General features: G+C 47.8%; 1 protein-coding gene and 2 long non-coding RNA genes across 3 annotated transcripts in view; 2 read left to right on the forward strand and 1 right to left on the reverse strand.

The window, feature by feature from the left end:
- LOC308589443 overlaps nucleotides 1-15,831 on the reverse strand; it is a 344,225-nt gene that overhangs the window by 156,436 nt on the left and 171,958 nt on the right. Inside the window, exon 3 of the long non-coding RNA XR_014009249.1 lies at nucleotides 10,076-10,241. This is a non-coding gene — a long non-coding RNA (uncharacterized lncRNA). The remainder of the gene's footprint in view (nucleotides 1-10,075; nucleotides 10,242-15,831) is intronic.
- Nucleotides 1-15,831, forward strand: part of LOC308589442 — a 49,480-nt gene that overhangs the window by 4,368 nt on the left and 29,281 nt on the right. The window lies entirely within an intron of this gene.
- On the forward strand, nucleotides 10,250-13,700 carry SOX1 (SRY-box transcription factor 1). The gene has a single exon (XM_081198544.1). The coding sequence runs from the start codon at nucleotides 11,201-11,203 to the stop codon at nucleotides 12,377-12,379; it is 1,179 nt and encodes a 392-aa protein (XP_081054670.1). The 5' UTR covers nucleotides 10,250-11,200; the 3' UTR covers nucleotides 12,380-13,700.

Genomic DNA, 15,831 nt, shown 5'->3' on the forward strand with positions numbered 1-15,831 from the left:
GGTCGTGTCTCATCCTTGAGAACGCGACGCAATAACTGTCCTTTAAAAAGTACCCGGCTTTTTTTGTTTTGTTCTTTTTACAATATAGTTGTTGTTTTCTTAATTTTCCTACTCAAGGCGTGCCATCCTATGAGAGCCTGAAACATTTAATGTCACAACAATATCGTTGCAGCAGGGTGGGGGTATTGAATCCTATAAATCACCTTCTATATATATATTATTCTGCTCATGATATTATTATTATTAGTCTTAAAGGTGGTGTTGTTTTTCTGATCAGTCAGAGCTTAGAAAGCATTACTGATTGGGCTGTCTAGAGGGTGTGTGTGGTTTTTTTTTTTTGGGGGGGGGAGGTGGAATCCGGAATTAGCCACGGCTCTTTCTAAGCAATTCTGGTGCTCTCCTATTATACGTGTATCCCTTTAACAACACAAAGACTCAAAAATTACAACTCTTGAGGAATGTTTTTTTTTTTTTAAGGTGCATTCAGACTGTTAATTACAGGGGTTTGTGTCAATGGAACTTTATCAATGACCCGTTTAATTCTGCTGTAATTACTGACAAAATAAGACAAGGATGGATCACAATAGAGAATATTTCTCTTTCAAAACAATATTGTGCCGGGAGTCTAGTTAAGGCATAATATAAACAAACAGCTTATAAAAGACTCTCTCCCTGACAAAGCGTGACGAAAGGGTGTGCTCCAACCTTGCAGGGGGAACTTGCATTCCAGAACGCCCATTGGAAGGCTCAGGCCTGGTTACACGTGCTGAGCACACCGCTCCCAGAACAGGGAAGAGCGTCTGCAAAAAGCGCCAGGCTCCCTAGAACTTCCCAGCAAACCCGCCTCTTCAAACGGGAGGCTGTGAAAGCGGCGGGCGCCGGGCCCCCGAGAAGAAGGGGCCCTTTGTGCGCAGAGATCGCCAACTTCGTTCTCTGCAATAATTGCGGCTCAAAATAAGGGTTGTAATGTAGCCATTTATATTCGTGCAACGAAAACCAACGTTGTAGCCTTGCTTGTCTTTTCTAATGTTAACGTGCCAAGCAGAATTGGAGGCAGTGGGAACAGCCGCTCCTTAGCCAGTCGCTCTCAAGCTGCCCCAGAATGTATAGAAAATAGATTTTTATCCGAATTGCGGGTGGTTGGGAGGGAAGTGTATCAGCTGGCTCGACAACATCTAAACATCGGCTGGTTGTTTTTATTACAGGGCAGAAAGCACAAATCCATGTGTGCTACTAGACAGCACTCCTCTGGATATTGTAATTAGATTCATAGGTTCATCTGAAACTGTTTTTGTCGTCGTCGTTGTTGTTAATTTCACCTCAATATAGCGGCCAGGTCTTTAATTATTTTCAGTCCCGAACGAGGGGATTAAGAAGGAAAGTCAGCGCCCCTTCGCCCTGTTTGGCGATTAATAACAATTTTAAAAATGCAACAAGAATCCGCAGTGTCTCTACGAAAAGGGAAACTGATCTTAAACCAATTCCAGTTTCGACAGGCGTGGGCACTTCCTTTCCGATGCGCCCAAGTCGCTCCTGTTCGTATTACCTCAAATGTGAGGTTATTTATATACACTCGCTTTTCCTTCCTTTTGAAGGAGGAGACGAAAGCCGTCGCTCGAGGGAACGCTTTCCCCTAGATTTCGGGGAGCAGAGATGTCAACTTCTCTTCAGCTGAGAGACACATCAAGTCAGTTTTTCGAGGGATAATGATAAAATGTGGGCAGACGACGTGGAGAAGCCGCTTTTCACATCTCGCTGATAGGCACGCGGGGTTGCATTTCAACCCCAGCGCGGAGAAAACAAACACCAATTGCAGGGACTTCGAGATCCGAGGAGAAAGAGGTTCCGATATTGGGAGTGACCAGAATTTGGTCCTCCCGGTGACTCCATTTCGTCCTCGGGAACTTTCCAGGGGGCGGCACAGGGCAGGTTGGAGAGAAACATTTCCTGCGCGAAGTTTCAGCCCTTTCCTCTGCCTCCCCCCGCCCCGTTTCTATCCTTTCATTCATAAACCTGGTGGTAGCTATAGACGCGGCTTGAATATTATTGACGTCTCTTCCCTCAACTGCTCCCTCCGTTAACCCAATTACAGAATCCATCAAGAACTGTGTTGAATTATCTCTTTTCCATACAGTATCAGCATTAGCCTAATTAAAAGCTATAATGTCTGATATAATGATTAAATCGTTAGCTCTGCTGTAGGGAAGCAATATTTTGTTTTCCCTTCAATTAGAAGCTGATTGAGGTTTTTCAGAACAGGTCAGCTGTGAAATTTGAATTATATGTGTGAGCACTGTTCACAGGGGTGAGCCCCGACTCGAAAGCTCCAGAGATTCTCCAAACGCTTTCACCCAGTGAGCTGGGAAGCTACAACAACAACAACAACAACAACAACAACAACAACAACAACAACAACAACAACAACAACAACAACAAAATTATAGCCGCTTTGCCTCGGGGGTGAGAGGGGGCTCAGGAATCTGCAGGAGAACCGTCAGAGTGGGAAGCCTTTGTGAAAGGTGAAAGGGAAAGGACTGGTTCACCTTCTGGAAAAGATTCCCAAATCACAAATAGCTTGCGAGTTTTAAAACTCTTCACTGAGAATGAGGATCACGACTGGCCCTGCTTAGATAGCGTGTGTCAACCCCCTAGGTCTTTTGCTAAGTGGATTAGAACACGCTTCTTAAAATGAAATTGAGAATTTGAGAAGACTCGCTTTGGGTTGACTTGGGGGCATTCGCGCAAGAGCGCGGAGAAAGCGCTCGGTCGGAAGTTGCAGTAGAGCAGGGTAGGGAATCGGGGCAGGAGCCAGTGGCGTGAAGCAGGGAGTCCTCAAACACCCTACCCCACCCCCTTTCCCCAATCCCCCGCTGCAGAATCCGGAGCCGAGGAGTAGCCAGCAGACGGCGATCGCAGCCTCGGCTCACTCGCAGTAGCCTCGGGTCGGGCGCTCCTTCTCCAGAAGGGTCTCCTCCTCTCCCCCCGTTTCCTCCTAGGGGACTTGCCGGTGCCTTTGCAGCGTGCGCAGCGCCAGCTCCTGGCTGGCCAAGGAAGCGCAAACGGCATTCCCCAGCTGGACGCGCTTTGCGCCGCAGTCACCAAAAAGAAGCAGGCAAAGTCGGCGAGGTGGGAGAGGGGCGGGTGTGGAGAGTTTCCTTTGCGAGTCGCCCACCTGATCTCCCAGAAAACTTAAGAAATTAAGGTATCCTCAGACCAGCCTGGATCTCCCACCGTCGACGCACCTTGCTGCAGAATTTAATCGCAGAATTAGTTGACTCGTTCAGCTGCCAGCTGTCATGTTTAGGGGCCGTGCTGACCATACACGTGTGAAGCAGGCCTTGTATAATGTAGGCAATGTTCATTTGGAGAGCGAGCGAGCCTGTTTCTCAGAAGAAGAAAACAAACGGTGGGGGGGGGGAGGGAATGAGGGGGAAATATTCCGTCTTTTTCAAGCTGTTTTCCAGAAATGATATTGACCATAAGATCTTGCCACCAAAGTGGCTCCAAGGGTACTCTGTGGGCTGGTTCACGATAAGTGCAACTCACAAACCAACAGTATCGCTAAAAGTTCCAGGGAAACGTAAGTAGAGCTACCCTGAGAACAATCCCGAATTTGATTGTTGGATTGGATTGATCTGGACCTAAAGGAGGCCTCCATTTCCGAGAGCAGTTTACTCGCAATGGACAGGATTTGCCTCGTGCCCAGGGCCAAACAAAATCACCGCCACCAAGCAATCCCCAAAACGAGCTGGCTAGCCATTTCGGATGGAACTTTTTCTTGGAGTACCCACCAAATTCTGGTTTGAGCCACCAGAATTGTTCCGCCAGTGGATATTCTGTGCTCTTTTAGGGTTGTTGTTTTTAATGTACTGCTTTATTAAATGGTTGCGGATTTTGCATCTTAATACTGTAAATGGTTCCCAGGCGCCTCTGGCTGCCTGAAGCGATATGTAAACCTAATAAACTAACACTAAATTAAACCAAACGGTCGTTTTCATCAGATAGGCACATCTGGCATAACATCACCTTACTTGGGTTTTTTTAAAAAGAAAAGAAAGAAAAGAAAAGAAACACTTTTTAAAGCATTCCTAGCCGGTAGCTGGCTAGACACTGTAGGTTCCTAGAAGGATATTCTCCTTCTAGGTGGGGGAGGGGGCTCACCTGGCTGTGCCCCCTAGTTGAAACTTTGTAGGCTCTTTCACTGTGAAGAGGCCACACACTGGGAACAGCGAGGCGACACCACCGGCAAATGAACGCTTGCAGGTCAGTCCCGAACCTCTTTGCAGGCATCTAAACAAAAATATCTTCCCCACCAGATCAGCTAGACTTCGGGGAGCGGGGGGGGGGGTCACTGGGTTGAGCCGCCAGGATAGATGGATTAGTCATCATGCAAGGTGGAAGGCACTTGCGCAACTCCGCCGGCCCTTCCCTTCCAGGACCGGACGGATCCTCACCGTGGTCAGTTGGGGATCACTCGGAGGGAGCTATGCACAGGATCGCAGCCTTGAAACTCAAGGTTGCACTCCTCCAGCTACAAACGGGTGATCAGGCCCTTTCAGTGGTCTAGAAAGGCCCGAGTCACTTCCAGCTTTGATTTGTAGTTACAGGTAGGTAGCCATGTTGGTCTGCCGTAGTCGAAACAAAATATTTAAAAATTCCTTCCAGTAGCACCTTAGAGACCAACTAAGTTTGTTATTGGTATGAGCTTTCGTGTATCTGAGGAAGTCTGCATGCACACGAAAGCTCATACCAATAACAAACTTAGTTGGTCTCTAAGGTGCTACTGGAAGGAATTTTTTTATTTTGTTTCGAGGTTTGAGTTGGCTAGAGCGTGGTGCTGATAATGAACAAGGCTGCAAGTTCGATCCCCGCATGGGACAGCTGCCTATCCCTGTATGGCAAGGAGTTTGGACTAGGATGATCCACAGGTCCCTTCCATCTCTACAATTCCATGATTCTGTGATAATAAAAACAAAGATGGCAGCAGCGGGGAAAAGCACCAAAAACAGAGAGAAACCTCAGAGATAATCAGCACCTGCTTTTCAAGCTGAGAAAGTGTGTGTCGCATTTTGGTCCAATGTGCATAAACAACATAAGTTGGGAAACTTACCCAAAATTTAACGTGCCTAAATCTGAGGCCACCTTTGAGCTTAAGGTCCTGGGCCAAATGGCCCTACACAAACACACACACACACGGTCGTGCGGATGGTGTGGACCACTTTTCTACAGGAGCAAGTTACACTGCTTCCAAGGCTGGTTCTAAAGACTGTCCATGCATTCGGATCTTGCCCGTGTAGGGATCTCGGCACCAGGCGCCACACCACACCGGCTGCCTACTTGGCACGCGCAAGAGCTGTCAGTCCCCTGCCGCTTAGCAAAAAGACACGTGCAGCCATCCAAGGTGAGCGCTGCTATCCTTGGCCCCGTGGTAGCCTCTACCACGCCAAAGGTTTTGACTGCCAGCATTGGAAAGTTGGTTGATATGTTATTTAAGAGTTTAAATTGACTCAAAAGGCAGCCTGGGGGTAATGCCAGGTATCCGTATTGATAAACGAATGGCCGAATTCTGCAGCCCGGTCGCATGCATGCATGCTTACTCAAGAGTATGTTCCTTGCTTTTTAATAATATTTTTCGAAGCATATGAATCAACTCCTAGGGCCCCCAATAAAATATTTGAGGGGGCTAAGCCCCCCAAAAGTTTATGGGAATTCAGATGTGTGTGTGCCGCATCCTGTGATAGATTTTGCAAGGCGGTGCTTACCTGCCGCCGCGCCCCCCACCCCCATTTGTTATTCTAGTTGGCACCCTTGTTTCGAAGTAAATGCTCAGGGAATTGCCATTTTACACGGGGCAGCCAGATAACAGGCAGTTTGGCTTCGCTCTGTCAGTAACTTTTCGGGTCTCAGTTTCTCGTCTGTAAAACGGGAAGGGCGGCTGTCTCACAACCTCATGAGCCTGTTGTGAGGATCAATGAGAGACGCACTTTGCTCAATAAACAAGTTGTGGGCATGTTTATTCGGAAGTTAAGCCCAGTTTATTGAGCGAGTTTACTTCCAAGACTGTGTGGGTTAGATTGGACTCCGTCCTGTATCGCTTTACATTGATGGAATGAGTGGGTGTTTGCATCGACGACATTGGCTTCATTGCCCCATAAATGCACTCAATACTTTCTAAACAATTACTAAATATTATTATTTATTACACAACTTCTACACCAATTGCCCAAAGAGGACAAGCCTTTCAGTGAATAACGACAGAGACAGAGACGGCCACTTAGAAATCCTGTTCTATATTTATTGCTGCATTTCTCAAGTCAAATCTTAGGCAATCTATCTGTGATTGGCTACCGAAGTTCAAAAGTAGGAAAAAAATATTTTCCACTCCTTAGTTAGCTGTTCGTTTGTTTCAAATCTCTTTCAACGGACACGTACACACGCTACAAGGTGGGTTGAAGAGAGCCGGTGGCATCTTTGCCCTGACCACATCTGTCTAATGTGGTTCCCACCAGACTTGATCACAGGATGCTTCGAATCAAGGTCTTGAGGACTTCTCCATGCCCCGTTTCAGGCAGTGGCAGTAGCAAGTTCAATAGCGACATTTTAAAAACAACACCCACACTTAGTGGCACCTTGTGTTAAATACTCCGCTACCCTGGAGTGCCCTCTGCCCTAGAGCGGCATTTGGCTGCAGAGGATAAACTTCAGCGCCACACCAAGTTCTCCTCGATCTTCTGAGCCATCGCGTGTAAATCTAGATCTTGTTCTCTTTGAAGTGGTTTTGGCCTTGCAGGCTGGTCCACGGTCACTCAGTGAACCTCATGATTGAGTGGGGATTTGAACCCAGATTTCCCAGGTCCTAGTCTAACTACTACACCACGCTATACCTAAGGGGGCCTGCCCCATACCTTTAGTGTGTAAGGGGGAAGAGGTGTGCCAGGTCTTATTCCGCGAGTTGTTTTTTTTTTCCTTTTCTTTAGCTTCAGATATTGATTTTTAAACGCCATAACCTGGTTAGCAATTTCTGAGCCCATGCATGGCCTCGATTCTATTGTGAATGTAGACCGGTGTTAACAACGTTAGGGAATGAGTTCGCAGTTATTTCATGTTTCTGTATAGTCTATTGCTTTGTTTCATTTCCCTTCTACTATTTTTAATTGTTGCTTTTTACTGTGGACCTCCTCGGTGAGAGAGGGGAGAGAAAGCGCAGTCGGGTTGCCTGCCAAACAGATGTTGCGCTACTTCCAAGGTCTGTACTCTTGCATCTGATGAAGTAGACTGTTGCCCAGGAAAGCTAATACCTCAAGAGAACCTGCCAGACTTTTAAGATGCACTTTTGGCAATTTAGCGTCCAGTCGTGTGAAATGAAGATGACAGGCAGCATGAAAGGATGGCCGTAGGCATTATAAGAGAAGCCCTTTAAAGTTTAAACATTTTGCAGAAGACATGGGCGGCGAAGAGAGATTGGACGGGCGCAGCCCTGGGGATTAGTTAGCGTGTCCTTCTATGAAAAGGAGTCAAGAGGGTGTGTCGGTCTATTACCTTTTGCTGGTGATTTGGTTATTACGCGTCTGGAATATTTACTGGTATATAAAGTAACTGCGACTGATTTAATTGCAGTCTCTTACCACGCTTGGAAGCATAACATATCAATGCATTTCTGATAGCCCTGTTGCAGCAAAGGCAACACAGTCGGGTTGTTGACTTCTTGAAATAAACACCCAACAAATCCTAACAAATGTATTGTGGCATGGATTAGAGTCCACTTCACAAGATGCATCTTCAGTTAAGTTATCATCATTTGGCAGGTCTACTTATATACATGATAGGGGAAAATAAAGAATAAAGAGGGTGCGGGGGGAAACATTGAAAACCGTGGAGTCAAGGGAAAAGTGCAGTTTACCCTATTCAACGGAAGTATCTTCTTAAGGTTTTATTTTCAATTCAAGCGTTGTTTGTTGTACAATTCTGGTTTAGAGGGGGGCAGAAGTTCTCAAAAGTCAACAGAGGTGAAGAAACATATTCAGATGAGGGAGAATGATCTCCCTAGCTACATATATTTCAAGACCTTGCTGTGGAATCCTAAAGCTTATCTATTCTGGAACGATATATCCATGAATCAGTTCCAAAAGCGGGGGAAATGTGTGGCAGAAACATAAACTGATCTATTTAAGTCCTGCCCCCTATTTCAGGCAGGCACCAGAAAGACCCACAGAGTTATCTCCACTGGGATTTCCTTCTAAGATCAGGACAGTCCCCTTTACATGGCATGTCAGCTGGAGGGGTTTGTTGATTGAGATTGGGCGCCTGGAAACCCATGAGTTTTTGTACAGATTTCTCATCAACTTCTGTAGGTACAATGCCTGTAATCTGAGCCACACAGTAAGGTAAAGGGACCCCTGACCATTAGGTCCAGTCCTGACTGACTCTGGGGTTGCGGCGCTCATCTCGCTTTATTGGCTGAGGGAGCCCACATACAGCTTCCAGGTCATGTGGCCAGCATGACTAAGCCACTTCTACCGAACCAGAGCAGCGCACGGAAACGCTGTTTACCTTCCGGCTGGAGCGGTACCTATTTATCTACTTGCACTGTGTGCTTTCGAACTACTAGGTTGGCACACATTACAAGGAAGCAAATTCCATTGACATCTTCAGGAAAGAACTTCTGTTCCAAGCATTGTGCTAGGATATGGGGTTTCAGTTCTCCATTCTTAAAACAATCTTCACTACTTGGAGACCTGTCTCCTACTGGGAAGTTGAGAAATCTTCACTGAGGGCCAAGAAGTACAAGAACGAGCATTACGTTTCTTAAACACCCCCCTTCCATTAGTATCTTTCTTAAACACCCCGTTCCAAAATTGCTCAAAGGTAAACCACACTGATGTCCCTGGGACATAAATGACAATAAATATTCCTAGTTAGGCTTCAACGTCTAGGCCCTTACTTGGGAATGGGGCTAGCTGAACTCACCTGAGTAAACGGCTTGTAAGCCGCTCTGAGCCCGGCCTTGGCTGGGGAGGGCGGGGTATAAATAAAATTTATTATTATTATTATTATTATTATTATTATTATTATTATTATTATTATTATTAAACATGGGTAGCACCGACCTGAATGTTTTATAGTGTAGTTTCAAAGCAACTTATACTACAGCCTACTACATTTTATAAATAGTGATTTCAGATTTTAAACTTGACACGCATCCCCATCCTAAACATATTAAATTGAAAGAATTTCCAGAGAGGTAACCCTGTTATATACTGCAGAACACCAAGGACAAGTCTCGTGGCACCTTAAAAATTGCCCAACATTGTCTCATGACTCACGAAACTTTATGCCACGATAAATCTTTAAGATACCATAAGTCATTGTTGATACTACTTCAAAGTAGAGTCCCACTGATCTCAATAGAACTTTCTTCCAAGTGAGCTGAGATCGGAGAGTCTTTTTGGTGAGATTCTTACACACAGATAAATCTTGAGGGCTTATTAAAATGTTGCCTTTCCCAACACCCGCCCAGAAAACACCTGCGCGTCAAGATACACTAGCGGAAAATTATATTCCTTCTCAGCAAGCACAAAAGGCATAGGAAACAAACAAAAAAAGTTCCGTACAGGAAAGGAGGAGAAGAAGCAGAAAGGAAATTTTACAAGGTTGAAAAAGTCCAGTAGCTTAAAAACTAAATAACTTCTGCCGGTGCCAAAAACGTCTGTCGCTGCTGCTATTCCCTCCCCCGAAATGAATTCTTTGCAGCTAAACACGCCACGGTTCCAGAAGAGCAGGCGGACACCAGGGTGCGCGCGATTTAAATTTAAATGATCTTTTTGGGGTGAAGCGCATCTTGAACCGGTTCGAGTTGACATATATATGCCCTCGGAATTTTATTTTATTTTCGCCGTTACGGCCTTTGCTTCCTAGTAGACGCTTACTTCGGTTCGGGTTATTTTATTATTTATCCGCGTTCCTGGTGGTTGCGTGTGACCCCTTTCGTGGCCCCTCCCCGAAGGCTCCCCATCCCCGCCCTGCTCCCCCCCCCTCGCCCTTCCCCGCCAGTTCCATAATAGTTTGTACTTCTCACCTCCGGACGTCACTCCTCAGTGCGCCATGCAAATAATCCCCCGCCGGCGCGCTCCGATTGGCCAAGGCAAACTAATTTAATCCCCGTTCGGTGCGCGGTGTATGGCTGCTGGGCTCTTCTCTCGTGGTATCTCTCGGCTGCTCCTCCTTTCCCGATTCCTCCCGGGCTAGAGGAGGGAAACCACAGAGAACAAATTACTGTGCAAGTTCTGCTGCCTGCCTGGGAGCTCTTGGCTTTCCCCCTCCCCTCGCTCTCGCCCCCCCCCCCCCCGCGCGTCCTTACTATTTTCTTCCTTTTTCCCTCACTCACCCCTCCTCCTCCTCCCTCTTTTTCTTGTGATTTAATTACTCCTTTCTTTTATTTCCCCCCCTCCCGCTTTTTTTTTTACGCGTGGTGGAGGCGGCAGAGGGGGAGGGGGATTTCCTGTCTCTTCGCCTCTGTTCACTTGGGACCAGCGGATGCGAGTCACACACGCTCCCTCCCTCAACTCTCTCTCTCTCTCTCGCTGTGGAAGTTAGCGGAGAGAGGGGGGGCGCGCGCATTAGATCACTTCAGCCGCCGCGAGAAGGAGGGGAGCGCGGCTGCCTGCGTGTGCGCGTGTGTGTGTGCGGGAGAGGGAGAGAGGCGCGCGTGTGCTGAGCCGAGGACGCAGGAGAGCGACGAGAGAGCCCGGGCGCGCACTTCCCCGCCACCTCCTCGCCAAAGTGGATCGGCCAGACTTTCTTCGCCGGCGCCGTCTTCCGCTTCTTCCCCCCGAGCCTCCGCCCGGCACCTGTTTGAGCCGCTTTTGAATCCAGCTGGACCAGAAACCGGAGCGCAACACTCTTGGAGAGGGAGAAAGTTTTGCCCGCCCGAGGAGATTCCCGCGCGCGCGCTTTCGCGCTTTCCTCTCTGAGCTCAAGAAGAAAACAACTTTCTCCCCCACCCAACCCCAGCACCACCACCTCTCCTCGCTCTCGACCGTCGTGGTGAACTCTTATATAATTTACTTCTCCTCGGCACCTCCTCTTTCCCGCCCGGACTCGTCCTCCTGGTCGTGCGCTCTCCTCGGCGCGCCGCTTCTTCGCCTTCCTGCGCTCTATGTTTTGACGCTGTGGAGCCTGGTGGCCCCCGAAAGCTGCGCGAATGTATAGCATGATGATGGAGACGGACATGCACTCCCCCGGCGGAGCCCAGGTCACCACCAACCTCTCGGGCCAAACCGGAGCCGGGGGAGGAGGAGGTGGAGGAGGAGGCGGCGGCGGCGGGGGCCCCAAGGCTAACCAAGACCGGGTCAAGAGGCCCATGAACGCCTTCATGGTTTGGTCTCGGGGCCAGCGCCGGAAGATGGCCCAGGAAAACCCCAAGATGCACAACTCGGAGATCTCCAAGCGCCTGGGCGCCGAGTGGAAAGTCATGTCGGAGGCCGAGAAGAGACCCTTCATCGACGAGGCCAAGCGGCTGCGGGCGCTGCACATGAAGGAGCACCCGGATTATAAATACCGGCCCAGGAGGAAAACCAAGACTCTGCTCAAGAAGGACAAGTACTCGCTGGCCGGAGGGCTGCTGGGCGCGGGCGGCCCCGGCGGAGGCCCTCCGGTGGCCATGGGCGTCGGCGTGAGCCCGGCCGGCGTGGGCCAGCGCTTGGAGAGCCCCGGCGGAGGCGGCCCCGGTGGCGGGGGAGGCGGCGGCGGAGGAGGCGGCGGCGGGGGCTACCCGCACATGAACGGCTGGGCCAACGGCGCGTACCCGGGCTCGGTGGCTGCGGCGGCGGCTGCGGCGGCGATGATGCAGGAGGCGCAGCTCGCCTACAGCCAGCACCCGGGCGGCGGCGCCCACCCGCACGCCCACGCGCACCACCCGCACCCGCACAACCCGCAGCCCATGCACCGCTACGACATGGGCGCCCTCCAGTACAGCCCCATCTCCAACTCGCAGGGCTACATGAGCGCCTCGCCGTCGGCCTACGGGGGCATCTCCTACGGCGCGCAACCCCACCAGAACTCGGCGGCGGCGGCGGCGGCCGCAGCCGCGGCAGCAGCGGCCGCCTCGTCCGGGGCGCTGGGCGCGCTCGGCTCCCTGGTCAAGTCCGAGCCCAGCGTCAGCCCGCCCGTCACCTCGGCGCACTCGCGGGCCCCGTGCCCTGGGGACCTGCGAGAGATGATCAGTATGTACTTGCCCGGCGGAGAAGGAGGGGACCCGGCGGCGGCGGCGGCTGCCGCGGCGGCGGCCGCCGCTGCCCAGAGCCGCCTGCACTCCTTGCCACAGCACTATCAGAGCGCCAGCACGGGGGTCAACGGCACGGTGCCCTTGACGCACATCTGAGCCAAGGGGAGGAAGGGCGCACGGACGGACGGACCAGCCAAGGGGCGCGGGGGCGCAATGGAGGGTGTCGCGCTCTCTCTCCTGGGAGCCCCCTCGTCCCCCTCGCCGCCACTGCTGCCCATCTTCCCAGACCCACCCCCCGCCGCCCCCTTCCTTTTGTACAGAACAACAAGAAAGAGAGAGGAAATGTTTTGATGACGTTGTAATAAGGATCATAATAATTATAATAACAAATATTCCTAATGGTGAGGATAATGAAGAGAGAAGGTAACAGATTGCTCTAATGCTGCCCCCCAGTCCCCCCCTCTCTACCCTAAGGACTAGTTTCTGAAACTGGGGGTGGGGGGGGAGTTGGGTTGTTATATTTTCCTTCTGTTGTTGTTGGGTTTTAGACAAACCGTCTGTGTTTTAACTGAGATTTTTTTTTGTACAGTATTTATCATTCACCCAGGAGCCACAATGCGTTTACATTTGCTAAAGCGGGGGGAGGGCAAAAAAGACAGACAGACATAACTATAATTGTTAATTATTCGAAGATCTAGGCGACGCCAACTTTTCTGCCACACAGAAGCACTAACTGGTCACTCTTTGAGCCGCTTCTTGTGAAGACTTTTTATTGCCTAAGGAAAGCAAAGATGTTGGGGAGAACTGTTCTCGTTTATAACACAGTACCAAGGGATGCAAATCCAAAACCACGCTTAAACTCTTCTTTTTGTAGTTCTTACGAAGCGGGGTTCTTTATTTTTTCTTATTTTGTTTATTTATAAAAACATTTTTATTTTATTTTTTTGCAACCAGCAACAATATTCTGGATTTTGTAAATGTTTATTACGTCTGCATTTTTTTTCCTTTTGTTAACTATTTTTTGTATTTTTTCTTCTTCTTGTAAATGCATTGTGGAATAATTTTAATTAATTTTAGGCGTTACAAGGGAATTCATAAATGTGTATATAGTTTACTAAAAAGGCGTTTCCGCTAAAAAAGGAAAACAAATAAAACTCTAAAGATGCGTTCGATTCTGAGTTATATCAATTTCAAAGTGAAAGTGCAACCAGTAAATCCAAAATGTACTAATTCATGGCATGCCTTAAAAACTAGAGATTGGAAATTGACTATATGTATAAATATAACGTGAAATATAATAAGATCAGCAACCACACAAATCCCTATTTGGGTTTAGACTTTTCAGAGTTTCTGTGATCGCGAACAACAACAAAAAGGGGGAGAAAGTTTTTTTTTAATGGTGTAGTTTTTGGATATTATTTTAATATCTGTTGAGTATTGTTAAGGAAGGCGACCGATTAAAATACTTTCCATAGCATTCCTTGTTTATTTTGTTTTTTTCTGGCACGGGCTTATTGAAACATCTAGCTTACAGTACTAAGTTTTCTGTCTTAAGTTAGTGAAGCGGTTTTAAATAGGTTTGGACGGTTCTCTCCCCCTTCTGGGCCCTAAGGCTAGATATAACTCCAACATTACTGGACTCACCATGTTTAGGCTAGATACAATTATGATGCTGAATACTGATTAGACATAAAAACTACCATAAAAACTGTTTCTGAACAAAGCCACAATTTTGGGCGGATGGGGTAGGGTGGGGAGTCTATCTCTTGTCCCAGCACTGTCTTCTCTTCTTCGGGATACCAAGGAACCTTGTTTGAACCGTGAATGCTGTTACACTAAAATGATGCATTTGTTTGTACGGATATCATAATGTTGTTTAATTGCATAGAAATTTGATTTAAAGTGACTTTCTCCGTTGCCTGATTCTGAAGTGGGAAGTCGATATTAAACTTGATATAACAGTAAAGACACAGTTTAGGCTACATTTTACAATTATTGTTTCAGCTTTTTTATTTATGGCTATTGAACGAAGGCGGGGGTGGGGTGGGGTGGGGGAGAGGACTCTGTGAAGTCCAGAGCGGAAACAAAGCTTAGAGCAAAGCAAATGAGTAATTGGCTCCCTGCGTTCGTTTATGTATATCAGTTGGCTGCAGCTACGAAAAAAAACTTGCCCCGGAGCAGCCACCGTTGGTTTTCTTTGAAGTCCTTGGGCGTACTCCAGGTTACTCCAGAGTAAAACCACCCTCAGATGGCAGACACTACTCCTTACATGCTCCAAACACATTACCTGGAAGTAAGCTCCTTGGGTTTCAATGGATCTTTTATCGAAGTGATCTCTTAAGGCCTGTAGGCTGGGCTATTCGGTCTCTGCTAGAAATGGTTTATGGGGATTAACTTCCCCATTCTCAGCCTTCCATATTCGTTTGAATTACTCATCCTTGAAAGTGGTCGCCAACCTTCGTTCCCAAATAACCTTGTTGGTTTCTGTAATACAACTTATTCTTAGCCTTCCTTTCACCCCTTTTGATATTTTGCTAGGCCCTCTTTTCCTGACTCCCTCGCTCTGCAGACCGGCGTCTGAAAGCTGGGTGGGAACTCTTGCCATGCTCTTTGGGCGAGTGTGTAGTTTGCTTGTATCAGATCCTGCCCTTTTACAGCAATCCAATCGATGTTGGACTTGTGCATTTTTCTCCCTCTCCCGCTCAATCTTTAATAAGGGGTTTGCCACAAAGGAAAATACCAGCAACCGGGCATCGGTGAAAAACCATACCCGTTTCTTCGATGCACATGCGCCCACAGATGTTGGCGAGGTGTGTGTGCCAATCCAAATTTCTATACATATATATATGAAATGTGAATAATCCTTTATGGTTTCCAGTTACCACTCATTTAACTGGCTGTTGTCACACAGAGAGGTCTGATTTTTGGAAATGTAATAAACCACCAGGTATTTATGAAAGCTATCTGCGCTTCTCTTTGCATGCAAATGGCGCCAACAACTTTTCTGGAAGGAAGGGGGCGGGGGAGGGGGAGAGAGAGAGAGAGAGAGAGGCAGAAGGAGTACCAAAAGGACTTCACATTCTCTGTTGTGTTTGGGGAGAGGAGTTCTTAAAGTCATTTTGCTTGCCCCTTAACCCTCGGTGTCCTATTGCCTACAGCGCTACTATTAACTCGTGCCAACTAACACCCATGTTCAAATGAACTGCAACAAAACTTTTCAAAATTTACTATTATTCTTGTTATTATTATAATAATTAGCAACACAGTCTAGGCGAAGTTAAAATACGTTATATGTTCACTGGTTTAAGTGCTGAAAATTTAAACGTGTGCTTAACTCTCTCAATCAAATCAATGTCTTTGGTTAGATTGCGCCTCACTCCATAACCCAGAATCAGAATGATTATTATCCTCATTTAGTTGACTTTGTTCGGTGCTTTTGTTATTCTTATGTGCATGTATTTGCTTTGTTGTTTTTTCTTTCCGCGGAGAAGCAGGTCAAATAATAACCTTCATAAAACCTTGTTCAAAGCCCCACAATGCAACCAGTTAAATGTAAGGGTTTTAATTTTATTTTATTTTTAAGAAGAAATCATTAGACCTCCTGGGAA

This window comes from Podarcis bocagei, assembly GCF_964188305.1.
Source record: "Podarcis bocagei genome assembly, chromosome: 6".
Lineage (NCBI taxonomy): Eukaryota > Metazoa > Chordata > Lepidosauria > Squamata > Lacertidae > Podarcis > Podarcis bocagei.